This window comes from Calidris pugnax, unplaced genomic scaffold, assembly GCF_001431845.1.
Source record: "Calidris pugnax isolate Ruff unplaced genomic scaffold, ASM143184v1 scaffold182, whole genome shotgun sequence".
Classification (NCBI taxonomy): domain Eukaryota; kingdom Metazoa; phylum Chordata; class Aves; order Charadriiformes; family Scolopacidae; genus Calidris; species Calidris pugnax.
In genome coordinates this window covers 2,711,612-2,726,574 of record NW_015090968.1, presented here as the reverse complement: position 1 = coordinate 2,726,574, position 14,963 = coordinate 2,711,612, and the positions used below count along the sequence as shown (strand labels likewise).

Below are 14,963 nucleotides of genomic sequence, written 5' to 3'. Positions count from 1 at the left end.
TAGAGGACTTTAGAACAGGTTAGAGTGACATCTGCCAGGGACATCAATAGCTTGGCTCGCTTTGGACTAGCAAATCTAGTCTAGTCTTACTTTTTAGATTTCAGGGCAGACAGAAGTACCCATTTCTCTGATCAAATATTAAAAAAAACAACCCACAAAACATATGTTAGTTACCAGAGTCTCAACAATGTAATTAGTTTTATGCAATCAGGTAAAATGTAGACATTGTCTTTCTCTCAATATAAATTAAAGAGTAGTGAATTCAAGTTAAGAAAAAACCTAGAGGAATGTCATCTGTACAGACAACAAATTCAAAACAACTGTTTTACTACAATAGCAGTGTTGAGCAAAGTTACCTCCTCTACGTTGGAAGCAGTTTTGGCAGAGGTCTCCATAAAGATAAGTCCATGCTCTCGTGCAAACGCTTCACCTTCTTCTTTCTTGACTTCTCGTCTAGATTCTAAATCACTAAGGTGGAAAAAAAAACAAGTTATTGCAAGGTCTAACCTGTCCACGTAAATATTATTCTTCAGAGACATACTTAGAAGCCAAGAGCCCTCACTAGAACTTATGTACATATGAGTATCTATTCCAGCCCTTACCCAGAGCAGAATTATTGTAAGCCTTGCCCTCACAGCACACGGAGTGGCCACAGACACCACGCCTGCCTGGGCTACCAGTCCTGGCTGACACAGATCTTATCAAAAATGGCTTTCAACAGGGTGTGTGTATATTTATCTAGCTATTCAGTGAAAGCTAGCTTTAGATGTTGTCATTTTAGGTAAATATCACTCTTTTCTAGTATAATGTTATCTACCAATCCACACTGTAAAGCTGAATGGATAAGGGACTTCTATAAATTAATTCTTAATGATTTTAAAAATAATTTTAAAAACAAATTTCATTTTTCCTATCCAGTAACTAAACCTCACACAGTCACTTTCTGTTCTGATAAAAAGACTTAAAAGTAAAAATAAATCATTTTGAACTACAGTAGCTGCTCTCTCCCAATAAGCTTGCATTTAGGTTTTGAAACTCCAGACCTGGCCCTCCAACAGCAGAAAAATTTGAAGTGACTGCTACACAATTTCTTGTTTCCTGCTTTCCAAGCAATTTAGATGAAAGTTAAACATTACACAAAAGAACAAAAAACCACCCTCTTGGACTGAACAACTAAAACCAAATCTGCTTCAGTAAATCATAAGACATGTAAGTATTAACACTCTTACTTTTTAAACCTTCTTTAGGAATAAGGAGTACATAGTTTGTCCTTTGTAAGTATATTACCTCTTGAGCAACAATGCTACATTTATAAATAATAAATATAACATATATATTTAAATAAAGTTTCATTTAAGTTGTGCATGTAAAATTATTTTCTCAGCTACACATTTTTAAACTAAACAGCATGCAAATACAGATGTTTAGTTTGCACTCAGAATACCAGTAAAAAAATATCATACTGGGCTTCCGTGCTGCCAGCCTTGTAATTATACATATATTAAATATAAATGATACTCACTGTGGCATCTACTTTGCAGCAAAGCAGGTTTTTTTATATTTTTACAACTACAGTTCAGCACATCATTTAAACATGGGAGCATTTGAAGATAAGAATACAAGAAATGTCTTCTGAAAACAATTTTAAAGTTGATGTTCATTATATGTAAGCGTTCCCAGTTCTCGGCCTCAGGCTTAAAATATCTTAACAAGGTATTCAGCTACTTCAGGGACGTGAGAATCTCTCAGATTGTAGTTTTGAACTTGAGCAATATCTTTGTTTGCTATTACCATGCTATCCTCAAAATTATCTTGTTTAAAACCTTGATTCACTACAGTGTTATCTCCATGATAGAACAGAAATAGCACAGGTGCATCAAAAACTGCAGCGATAACCCAGTCAAAACTCACTACTGATATCTAAACATATTCTTAAAGAGTTTTAACTGCTTCTACTAACCACAGTTGTCTTCCTCTCTCCACTCCAATAAGCTGAAGCATTTGGTCTTACTAGATCAATATAGCTATGTTTTGTTCTGGAAAGAAGATTAAGTACAGTATTTGTCATGTTTTGACACATGGTATTTGTAATGTTTTCAAAAAACAGCTATTATATTTCAGATTAAATTCTCAACACTCTTCAAATCCAGCAGTAAGTCAGTACTACAAATGTATACAGAGTACACTTTGGGGACTCATAAGACCAAAATTTATTCTTTCAAAAACTGTTATGCTGGTTTACACGTTCTTCCTTCCACCCATCCCTAGGAGTGTGCCCTACCACAACAACTCCTGTAACGCGCTTTCAGGAGAGCGCAGTGTAACTGAGGGAGTTTTCTTCCCATCCACCTCTTTGAGGCTCGAAAAGAATTCCCTTTAAAAAGCTTCGTAAAGAATTTTTACTTCATGGGGCACTTGAATCTGTAACTTAAAATACGTGATTTAAGTATATTTATTGTTTGAATAAAACCTAGTTGTAGCTGGGAATTACTGAGGTAGCTGCAAGTAGCATATTATAACAGTCATGTGGTATTGTTTGCATAATTACTGAGGTAGCTGCAAGTAGCATATTACAACAGAGACACATGGTATCGTTTGCACCAGCAGAATGCAAGACCAAAATTTAATTTAACAGCTAAGAATTATCAGGAATAGTTGCAGATGTCAACTAAGTATGCAAACTTATGGAATACTTATCTCAAGTAAGCAGTACACTTTACTGTTTCTCTCAGTGCCATATTTTTACTCACATCAGCATAAAAACAGTAGGTGAGGGACACCGTGGACTTACAAAAGCTTCATTTCATAAAAGAGATTGCATTTTTATATTAATTTGTGAAGACTACACTTATCACATTCCTCAAAAAGAACATCGTTAGTCGTTTTGCAGACTACGTATAAAGATGTGGACAAACTTCACAATTACTTAATGCTAAACATGTTTTTTGGAGGGAAGTAGAGTGTCAGGGGCAGGAGGAGGAAAATAGAAGGGAGAACAAGGAGGAAGAAGAAGAAAATAAGAGGTGAACAGGCCAGAGTAGCAAAACCAGACCCTCTTTACCACAAGGCTGTTTCTCAGTAGTATCTAAGAAATGATCTGGACGTTCATTAAATTTTAAGGGACAAGCACACACACCATGATTTCAACTGGCAGCTTTAGCTTCAAGAATTGCTGAGGCATGGAGACAAGTTAGGGTCAATTAGTTAAAGGGCCTTAACTAATGGCGTATTAAATTCCAAGATGATGCTTTTGATATTTGGAAAAACCCTACATCCAGAAAAAAAAAAGAAATCTACCCACAATGCTACAGTTCACTGGCTAAAAAACTAAAAAAAATTACAGATAAACTTAATGTATTTACTGATATGTTTTTATAAAGACCTTTAATACAGATCAAAGTCTCAGCATCAACAGGGAACCATTTTAGGACCCTGGACAGTCTCACTGGTGAGAAGAACTGAGTCAATAATCATTTACAAATTGGGTAACGCACGTCCAAAACTTTTAGTTGTATTTTCATCACCCAGTATCTAAGAGCAGCCTGAATTCACCAGAAAATGGTGGAAAAGCTTTCTCTGCCCCAGCAAAAACATACAGAATATGAAACAGCCTTAGAATTCAGAAACGTCTCATATAATCAGTGAGGTGTGCACTTTTTACGTTTAAGTTTACATTTTACATTTTCTCTTCTGTGATTCTTAACCAAAAACTAAAGCACTTTAGAACACCTAAAATTTTGGGTCGTATTCTCTTTAAAAGGGAGAGACCTGGGTGCTTCTAATTGGTGATTCCAGTTGTAAAAAGAAAAGTAATGAGAAAAATAATTCATACAATCCATGATTTCCTGCATTTACAGTCAGTTCTTTCAAAATAAAATTACTTTTGAAAAAGGTACTCAAAATACAGGGTAGTTGGTCCTCTGTATTATCTAACTAGAAATGGAAAGGTTTTAGGTTTACCATAGAACTACATCCAGACTGAAAGTAATTTAAAGCTAACAGACTGCCTACAAATAAGAAAATCCAAAAGCTGAAATCCAGAGAAAACTTCAATCTTTACCACTTACGAAACTGTAACTGGTTAAATTTTACCTTTTATTTCCAATAAGCATTATAACCATGTTGGAATTGGAATGCTGACGAGCGTCTTCTAACCAAGTTGTCAAGTGGTTGAAAGTGTCCCTCCTAAGTATGGAAGAAAATGAAAATTAAAAGCCTTATTTCAAGAAATCTCCTTCTCTTAGGTCAGCTTCTCTACTCGAGTAACCAACTCATTTATTAGTACACATGCTCCAGGGATAAAAAGCTAGTAATCCCTTTGTGAGAGGGAGAACAGGCGAACAAAAATTTAGTAAACAAGAAGCATTAATGAACTCTGCCTAGAAAGTAATTGAAAACATATTTGCTACAGAGAGCAAAGAGCATTCTTATAGCTGTAATAATACGTAATTTTATATACGTATAAAAACCCGCTGAATGGAATTTTAAAGCTCCCTAAGAGCCACAACCAATTCAAACAACAATACAAAAAAAAAATATCACATACTCATATTGAAACATTTGTTCTACTGAAGGCAGAAAATGGTTTATGATTTTCTGTGAGTTTATAAACTGAGTAACAAATTTAGGAGCAGCCTTTTAAAGTAAGATACACAAGTATGGCATGTTACAGATTTTACAGAATATGTAAATATTAAATCACATGCCTATAAATCTTGTTTAAGATTTCACTAAAATCATACATTTATGAATCCAAGATTCATCTGCTGGAAATTCAATGGAAGGAAAAGTTGCTTCCAGATATTAAAAAAAATAAATGGGGAATATAAGGAAAAAACATCTAGAAAATCTGTAGTAAAAGTTGTTCCTTATTTCAGCAACGAGACCCAAGATCCACAAAAGGGATCCCTGAGAGGATCTTGGAGCCTGAATGTTTTCCTAAACCAGCCACAGTACCCCCAGTTTTGCAGATAAGTTGTACAGAGACTTGATTCAATACAGCAGGAAAACCTTCTGAACAGCTGCTACGAAAAAAATCACACTAAAACCTGTATTTTCCCAACCTCATAAACACAGCAATGGTAGAAGCTGCCTGGTATTTTTATGTAACCAAACTTTGATGTTTTACCATTTCCCTCCTTTGCAGGATGGCACTTCAGTAAAAAAATCTGCTATCGTTAAAGAAAAATTATAGCTCACGGTAATAAAAACACTAGAAAGGAATTAATGAAATATTTTAAGGCCTTTCTCAATAAAGGCCATCCAGAGGTTCAAGGTCAAATAGTTTATTAAAATATTTTATTTCATTCTTCTTGAGACTTTATGTATACTTTTCCTCAACCACTGGATGGAGAAAACTGGGGGCACTTAAGGAAAGTTAGAAAAACATTAGATTACAAATATATCTGTAAAAAGCCGAACTAAATTAGACATTTTAACACCGCCATAAACTACAACACAATTCTACAAAGAAATAATTTTAATGCAGTTATACCTCCTTGGTATTCTCACCTTGTAATGTCATACACTAGTAAAGCCCCTGCTGCCCCTCTGTAGTACGACCGTGTAATGGAACGGAAGGACTCCTGCCCTGCCTGGAGAAGAGAAAGTTTCATTACTTCATAGCTCAAATTTATTTTTTGGTGCTGCAAATCACAAACTTAGAATCACAGAATTATAGAATTCTACTTTTAAGAGGACAGGGACGAGAATGAGTATGGAGGGGAAATCAGAGAGGGCACAAGTGGGGACAAAGTCTCTAACACCAGCACGAGAAGGCACATAAGGAGAAGACACCAACTACAGCACAGTGCTGTTTCAAAAAAAAAAAAATAAATAAATTGGAACAAGACCTCTAAACCTTTTTTGGCAATCCCTGACAACCCAATTTACTGAATGGCTTCACAATACATGAATCATTATTAGAGCACAGAATGGACTCCTAGCAACTAAGCTCTGAAGACAAATTTGAAAGGAAGCAAATAACCCAGAGCTTCACATTTGAATTCAATAACCCACTCCCTGGGGCAGCTGTTGACACTAGAATAAATAAAGCCCATTGTAAATAAATGATGAATGACATCTTTACGCCCACCATCTGCTGGTGTAAAGGTTGTTGGAAGGCCAAGGATGCAGATTTTATCCGTTATATCATAAACTGCAGCCAGCTTTCAACAGTCTTCAGATGGAATTCTTTCAGTAATCATTTTATTATGAAAAAACAGAAAATGGTTCCGAATTCAATTTTACACAATTCTGCTCCACAGTTAATCAATTTCCTCTGTACTTGATAAATAATGCTTGTCAAACAGCTACAGGATGCAAGAGTCATCTTCATATGCACTAGTGAAAAACTTCAGAGAGCCTACATAAATTAGATAGTTCTCACAGAAAAGTCTTCTGTAAAAATCTCAGCACTTGCTCAGAAGAACACAGGCCTGAAAAATAAATATCCATAATCGTAGACCTTAAGCTCCCCATGCTCATGCTTTTCAAAAGTGCTATCTAGCACCTGACAGTTGTTAGAAAAAATGTTTAAAATTTAGTAATAACAGAAGCTTTAGTAAATTCAAAGATAAAACGGAACACAATTAAAAAATTACGATATTAATGGTGAAAAAAACCCTTTATGCAGGAAGAATAATCACAGAATACCAGGCTGAAAGGGACCTCGAGGATCACCTGGTCCAACCTTTCCTGGCAAAAGCACGGTCTCGGCAAGATGGCCCAGCACCCTGTCCAGCTGGATCTTAAAAGTGCCCAATGATGGGGAATCCACCACTTCCCTGGGGACATTGTTCCAATGGCTGACCATTCTCATTGTGAAAAAATTGCCCTCTTGTGTTCAATCAGAATCTCCCCTGGAGGAACTTGTACCCATTATCCCTTGTCTTTTCCATGTAACTCCTTGTAAAAAGGGAGTCCCCATCTTCTTTGTAGCCACCCTTTATACACTGGAACACTGTGACAAGGTCTCCCCTAGGCCTTCTTTTCTCAAGGCTGAACAAACCCAGTTCTCTCAGCCTTTCCTCACATGGCAGGCTCCCCATTCCTTTGAACATCTTGGTGGCCCTTCTCTAGACCCTCTCCAGCCTGTTCACATCTTTTTTGTATAGCAGGGACCAAAAAACAGAACACAGTGACTATTTTATCTCTGCTGGTGATGCCCTTGTTGACACAACCCAGCATCCCGTCTCCATCTCAGCCACAGCAGCACACTGTTTGCTCATATTGAGCTTGTTGGCCACCAGAACCCCCAGGTCCCTCTCCACAGATCTGCTCCCCAGCTGGGTAGATCCCAGCCTCTTCTGCACTCCTGAATTATGTTTTCCCAGGTGTAAGACCTTACACTTGTCCACGTTCAATTTATAAGGTTCTTGTTAGCTTATTCTTCCAGCCTATCTAGGTCTTCCTGCAGGGTGGCTCTCCCTTCTGAAGTGTCCACTTCCCCACTCAGTTTGGTGTCATCACCAAGCTTCATCAGGGTACACCTGATCCCATCATCCAGATTACCTGTAAAGACACCAAACAGTGCTGGGGCCAGTATCGATCCCCAGGGGACCTCACCTGTGGCACGTTACTCACTTACTTCAGTTTTAAAAACCCATACTTTATCTCAGCCATTGCAGTGGAAAAAGTTACAAAAAACAGACAATATGTTTAGAAGTTTCAACATGATCAGAACACATTAGTATATGCACCTGGCCAAGAGCCTAAATGCATCTTTATGTAAACTAAGGTAACAGAATACAGCCAATCTGCTAGAATGCACCAAGGAATAGCAAGAAACCAAGTTTTCAATGCTTCCCTAGGAGCTCCACTAAGGTCTACAACTTTTCTTTGGTGTGGTGACTAGCTCACTTTCAGAGATACACTGCAGTGGAAGAGGGAACATGAAAGACCTTTTGGTAACAGACCATGACAGCTATTTTACAGGTAGTAACTCCAGCTCAGACAAGGTTGTCTCCAGGAACCAACAAACACTCACTGAACAGGCCTGAACACGCACCCTCTCTCTTCAGAGAAAAAGGTGTGAGCTCTGACGCGAGTAGTTCACTCATCGTGAAAAAATGTGGGCCTCTGATAAACAAGTCATGTTTTAAGTGCTAAGTGAGATTCCTGTTGGCTGTTTCCTGTTGGCTGCTTCCTGGACTGTAAACTTTTACAATTCATATCATATTGTTTAACAAAACCAATCTGTCTCATAGGAGAGACTTCTAGAATCATAGTTTTAGGAGTCACAAGTCTTCAAAATAGTACAAAACTCTTCATCCCTGCTTGAACTCTGGGACTGCGTGGACAAATATCCCATGTGCTTCTCTAAATATACCTCAGTCCAGAGATGAAAAGGTGATTTCAAAATAGTGATGCTATTAGTTACTATTCCTACAGTAAATCAGTGTCATTTCCAAGCATGTGGCATAGTCACACAGGTGTCAGTTGCAAAACGTGTAGGCAAGTTTTTGCTATCAAAAAGGGTTCCTTGGAAGTTCCTTAACTGCATATTTTTTGAATCTGCAAACTAAAGAAAATAAAAGGAAGAGCCACGATAGTTAGACAATGAAATAGGATCCGCAATAGCACATCTCCCTAGAAAACAGTCCATTAATTTCTGGAATTCTCAATGATGAAGAACTGGAAACTGGAAAGTTTCTGTAAGGTCAAAGTTATCTGAGTACCTCTCAGCAGGACTTCAACATCCAAGCTGACCAGTAGTTTTCACTTGGAGGAAACTTTACAGTATCCATCTACATGAGAAATGAGGAAGTCCAGTGTACCATAGCTAGCAACTCTAGACTCCTTCACTTTCAAAAGGGGCACACGTGTGGTGTGTTCAAACCCAGTGACAACACCTCATTCACATTGGGAATTAATACTCATTTAAACTTATTTACACTTTTGTAAGCTTTATAAGAAACTAAAAAGACATCCAAGAAACAGCAACTCACACAAGTGTCACACTACCTGTGACAACTGCCAGTTGGGAACTACTCCACAAAGTTGATCCCTGGAACAACGTGTTCCAGAAAGAGAGGGGAGCAATACATACCTTGGAATATATTTTTGAAAGTTATAAATAAATTAACAGTCTTTTAGTCACATGCCAACTTGTTTATACAAGTGCAATCTTTCTTGCAATCATCTCTCTACTCCAGAAAAAGAAGGATTTTAAGGTGATTTACTAGCATGCAGTACAAAAAAATAGGCATAAAAGTAGTATAAAAATGAATAAAACCACCCTGCTGCTTTCACAGAATCACGGAGTCATCAGAGTTGGAAGGGACCTCTAGAGATCATCTAGTCCAACTCCCCTGCTAAAGCAGGGTTGCCCAGAGCACATCACTCAGGGCTGCATCCAGGCGGGGCTTGAAGATCTCCAGAGAAGGGGACTCCACGACCTCCCTGGGCAGCCTGTTCCAGGGCTCTGGCACCCTAAAGAAGTTTTTCCTCATATTTGAAAGGAAATTCCTATGTTCCAGCTTGAGCCCATTGCCCCTTGTCCTGTCACTGGGAACCACTGAAAAGAGGCTGGCTCCATCCTCCCTCAACCCACCCTTTAGATACACCCCTTTTTCAGAAAAGATGCTCCTGCACAGGAACAGAACTAAAGATGAATTGTAACAATTTAAAAAAAAGAGTTAGAATTTATGTGGAGGATTCAGCCAAGTTACATGTTGCTTCAGAATAACCCTGTCAGCATCCTAATAAGAACTGAAATTTCAAGAGGACTAAATATCCCTAAGGGTGAAACTGTACATATGTCTAAATACAGATCATTTGTACGCAAGTCTTTTCTTCTGACGTTGTTGAATCCGTGCCATTTAGACATCCAAAGCACTTCTCAACACATGACAGAAACAGAAAGCTTTAGTCCTCCCATATTAGAAATACCCTTATGATTTATTTCAGGTTATAAATCTATTTGACACCTTTAGGATTTAAGTAGCTACCCTCACTAAAATGGGAGTTCCACTATGGACAAAAGCAAGTGATTCACCCTCCTTCCACCTAAGGCCTTATCCTCAGCAAGAGTGAGCTCTATTATTGTAGAAAGCCACAGCTTAATTGACAAGAAATCTATAACCAGTCAGAAAATAAAACACCAATAATATAGCATTTCAATACCCAAATACTGTTTAGCACACGACAGATAAAGGTTTGTGAACACTAAGCTAGAAGGTGTATCAAGTGATCTTAGCTTCCTCAGTGCCATCGTGGATGTGAACTGTAACTTGGCCACTGGCCCTGAAGTTCAGATGATGGTCCTATTGCGTAAACTGCAAAAGGAGTAATTATTAAATGGACAAATTCTCCCCTGATCCACGAATCCAGAAATAAGTTAATGCTCCCACACAGCAGCAAACGCAGCCTGTGAACTGATGATCAAACTAGTTTCAGGAACCAAAATAGATCCTCTGCAAGTTCTTGTTCCTTCACAGCAGTAAAACAGAGAGCCAAGAGCACTGAGTCATCAGAACTTGAGCTGTAAGATGTAGCCACACTCTTGCGGGTACAATGGATATGGAATCAAATTAGTAAAAATAAAATACCCTTATGATTTATTGCAGGTTATAAATCTATTTGACACCTTTAGGATTTAAGTAGCTACCCTCACTAAAATGGGAGTTCCACTATGGACAAAAGCAAGTGATTCACCCTCCTTCCACCTAAGGCCTTATCCTCAGCAAGAGTGAGCTCTATTATTGTAGAAAGCCACAGCTTAATTGACAAGAAATCTATAACCAGTCAGAAAATAAAATACCAATAATATAGCATTTCAATACCCAAATACTGTTTAGCACACGACAGATAAAGGTTTGTGAACACTAAGCTAGAAGGTGTATCAAGTGATCTTAGCTTCCTCAAGTGCCATCGTGGATGTGAACTGTAACTTGGCTACTGGCCCTGAAGTTCAGATGATGGTCCTATTGCGTAAACTGCAAAAGGAGTAATTATTAAATGGACAAATTCTCCCCTGATCCACGAATCCAGAAATAAGTTAATGCTCCCACACAGCAGCAAACGCAGCCTGTGAACTGATGATCAAACTAGTTTCAGGAACCAAAATAGATCCTCTGCAAGTTCTTGTTCCTTCACAGCAGTAAAACAGAGAGCCAAGAGCACTGAGTCATCAGAACTTGAGCTGTAAGATGTAGCCACACTCTTGCGGGTACAATGGATATGGAATCAAATTAGTAAAAATACAGTAGAAGAACTCACCAACTGCCCATGAGTTTAAAGATTTGCTCTGACTACCAAAGCAAGTAGAAAATATCATGAAGTACATCCTAGCAATTGTATCATTAAGATGAAATGAATATTCATTTAATGAATTAGATACAAATCACAAAAATACATGAAAAATACATAAAAAATAACTGAATTTCCAACTATGAGTATATTCCAAATATCTGAAAGTGGACAGACAAGTAACACCATGATTTTAAGGAAGAGAGACATGCCTGCAACAATTATGCCTTCTGTCTTGCACAAACACACTTTTTTGTGCAAGCTCTCAACTACTAGAAGACACTGTCAATTTCATTTGAGAGCTCACTTGCATGGAAACCAAAAAACTACTTGAAAATAGCTTATGAAAAAGAAAAGATTATTACAGATACATAGTCTTAGTTTGAGCAAGACTAGTCTTAGGTTAAGAAAAACTAAGGTGTTAAAGGAACATATGAATGAAAACACATTTATCACAGATTTCCATGAAATGAACCAGAGAATTATAGAATGGTTTAGGTTGAAAGGGACTTTAAAGATCATCTAGTTCCAACCCCCTCCCATGAAAAAGAAATAGATATTAAAAACATTATTGCATTTAAATACACAGGAAAAATTCTCATTCCTATCAATTTAGAGAACATAAATAGTATTACTTTGTATCATCATTGATCTCTCTCCCTGCAGCATCTGAGAGAACTTAAATTCCCTCTTTCAACTACTGCTCATTTTTGCTCATCAACAATGACTTGTTAGGAGCAGCCAACACAATACAGCACATCCCCCTCAACAACAAAATGGAGGCGACTGACTCAGCCTGGGAACAAGCCCAGTATCTCTCTAAAACAATGGAAGTTTTTCTGACGAAAAGCAATTTTAGTATTTCTCAGTGTTATGCTGCCACAAGACAAATAACCTCATGCACACAGCTCGTGTCAACTCACGAAGCTTAGTACCTCCCAGAACGGTCATTTTCATCCTTATCAGCTTCTGTAGACCACTTCTAGTTCCCTAAAAGTTATTTTTGCAACTAACACTAACTAGCTCAAATACCACACTTCCACAAAAGAGTAGCTTAACTTCTCATTGCAGGCAATCACCAACTTACCAGTTGTGACAAAAATTTTTATAGAACCATAGAATCATTAGAGTTGGAAGGGTCCTTAAAGATCATGGAGTTCCAACCCCCCTGCCATGGGCAGGGACACCTCCCACCAGACCAGGTTGCTCAAAGCCCCATCCAGCCTGGCCTTGAGCACCTCCAGGGATGGGGCAGCCACAACTTCCCTGGGCAACCTGTTCCAGTGTCTCACTGCCCCCACAGGAAAGAATTTCTTCCCAATATCTTACCTAAATCTCCTAAAATGGCAGGGGGTTGGAACTAAGTGATCATCAACGTCCCTTCCAACCTGAGCTATTCTATAATTCTCTTAAGAAAGTATGTCCTTAAACACTGTTAACCAGTCAAAGCAAATTTTATCCAGTTCTCCACTTCTTATATCTCTGCTCCAGATGTGTCCTGTTCAGTGATGGATTAAAAGCAAGTATGTAAGGGTAAAGCCAGCACTAAATCGGGCAAGTGCTGGTGCTGTGCCTCAGTAAGCACCAGCTGAAAACCTAAACACTTGACGTGTTTCCTCAGCCATAGGTGTAAAACGAACTTTCTCTCATCAAACAGAAATTGTTACAGCTTAATAAATATGCAGATAGCACCAGTAGCAGCTAGCACTTTTTGTTAACAGAAAAAAGAGATTCAGGAAATGCTTAACGCAGATACGCAATACAGACATGGTAACCTTGGTCATTATGGACATCTTTGTGTACCTTAACACTCATAAGTAAAATAGCTCTTGAGAATTACCTCATCATATTTCTTAATTTTGCTATTCCTTCAACACCTTTGCACTCAAGATCAGAAGGGAGATAGTGAGATTTAGATATGCTTACAAGCCAATACTGGATTAGAATAGAAATATCCGGTGTTTTAAAAATCAGATTGTATACAGTTAAAATTTAAACTACAGCCAATATACTAAGTCATTTATTGCTTACAACTTATAAATTATTAACTATAACACAGACATACAATTTACTCAGTGTATGAAAGCTTTCAATTAGCATTTTTTATTTATGTATGATATACTTAAGAAGCTAGCCAGGTAAAATCCCTGCTCAAATATAGAGTTTGTAAGTGATAATCAAAATCAATTCCATTGAAATTTTGGTTATCGGACAGTTTGCAGCCAGACTGCAAAGAACCACTGAGTCAGAGGCACCAAGAAAAACACCATCTACTCAAAAATAGTTGACGTTAATTTGGATACGAGAAGCAGGTAATAGCACATTAACAAAATCAGTCTGAAAGCCAATGAAAGACAGTGGCTGCATTGGTAGTAAAATGAGTAATTTTGTCTACAGAGAATCTGTCATAATTTTAGGAAAGAAGGACCAACGTAGAAATGTTCTCACACAGTCACACTACATAGTAAAGGTTGGCTTCTGAAGCTACTGCTTGTGCAGAGATTTGCTTCTCTGTTGAACTTAAAAGATCAGCCACCTTGGCAGTCAGCACTCCACAGTTATAACTGAATTATTATAGCTGAAATATTGCCTTTGTTTACATTTTTATGTACACATGCACATATGTAGGCATGCATATATATGAACATATCTCCAGGCACCGATCTGCTATACAAAAAAGAGTATATACATGAGGCTATGGCTCATGTATCTGTAAGTTTCTAAAGATATCCTAAAATGCTTTTGGAAAAGGAAACAGATAACCCTGCCTCAGGGAACAGTAAAGCACATTTGGAAGACACAGCTATCAGTATGAGCATCATAAAGCAGCTGCATCACAACAACTGTGGACACTGAGGATGAGTGCTCTATGGTAATTCTAGGATTCTATGTTCTTATACATATGTTCTTAACCTGAGCCCTCTCAAAAGTCCCAGTCTGCTTTTAGTAGGCTTTTTGAAACTTTAAGGTTTTACTAGTCTCTTCTTCATTGTCTGAAGAATTTATTATCTTCATGATGATAGTGAACTTGAGTTCTTAAGGCTTCTTTTGTGACAGTGAGCCGTATCTTTTCTCCTACAGTGGAAATGCAAACGTTTCCTCTAGAGAATTCTTGATTAAAGCTAGTACGTACATCACAATTTCCCAAAAGGATGACATACTAACAAGATCTTGTATGAATGCACAGAAAAAGACTATTTAGAAAAACATTAAGTTCTTAATAGTATAGAAAAGTTTTACAAAAAAGTGAGGCAGAACAAATTCCAGTCTTACAAATCTGACAAAGTATTAGAGGAAATAAAGTTACAGTGCAAACAGCTGAAATTTGCAGTGTTTTAAGAATATGTCACATCAAAGAAGGAAATTTTAGCAAATTTGTAATCCTCATAGAAACCAAAGAAAGCTGGGAGACAAAGTACATAGTCTGACGTGGGTGCTGATGATAAGGGAGCTTAACCAGAACAAAGGGAAAGCCAGTGGAGCCATATCTTTAAATAATTTCCATGATTTATTACTTACCGTATCCCATATCTGAAGCTTTATCTGTTTTCCATCAATAGTTATCATTCGAGCCCCAAATTCTACACCTGGATAGATTTTACAAAAGATTAGATTATTAGCATGTATCAGAAAGAAGAATTTCAAGTACTATGAAAGCAAGAATATACGTCTAAGTTAACTCAACATCAGTTTTGTAGGAAATAATCTCTTTC

General features: G+C 37.6%; 1 protein-coding gene across 3 annotated transcripts in view; it reads right to left on the bottom strand.

The window, feature by feature from the left end:
* Positions 1-296: 296 nt before the first annotated feature.
* The window catches only part of RAB2A (RAB2A, member RAS oncogene family), a 33,672-nt gene continuing 19,005 nt past the window's right edge, over positions 297-14,963 (bottom strand). For 2 of the 3 annotated variants that reach the window (XM_014952631.1, XM_014952633.1), the window contains 3 exons: positions 5,512-5,594; positions 4,093-4,185; positions 297-468 (listed from right to left, as the gene is read on the bottom strand). In XM_014952631.1, the coding sequence (XP_014808117.1) occupies positions 312-468; positions 4,093-4,185; positions 5,512-5,594 (333 nt within the window). In that variant the 3' untranslated portion in view covers positions 297-311. Of the gene's footprint in view, positions 469-4,092; positions 4,186-5,511; positions 5,595-14,769; positions 14,838-14,963 lie in introns of all 3 variants that reach the window. The other variant, XM_014952632.1, reaches the window with a different exon arrangement.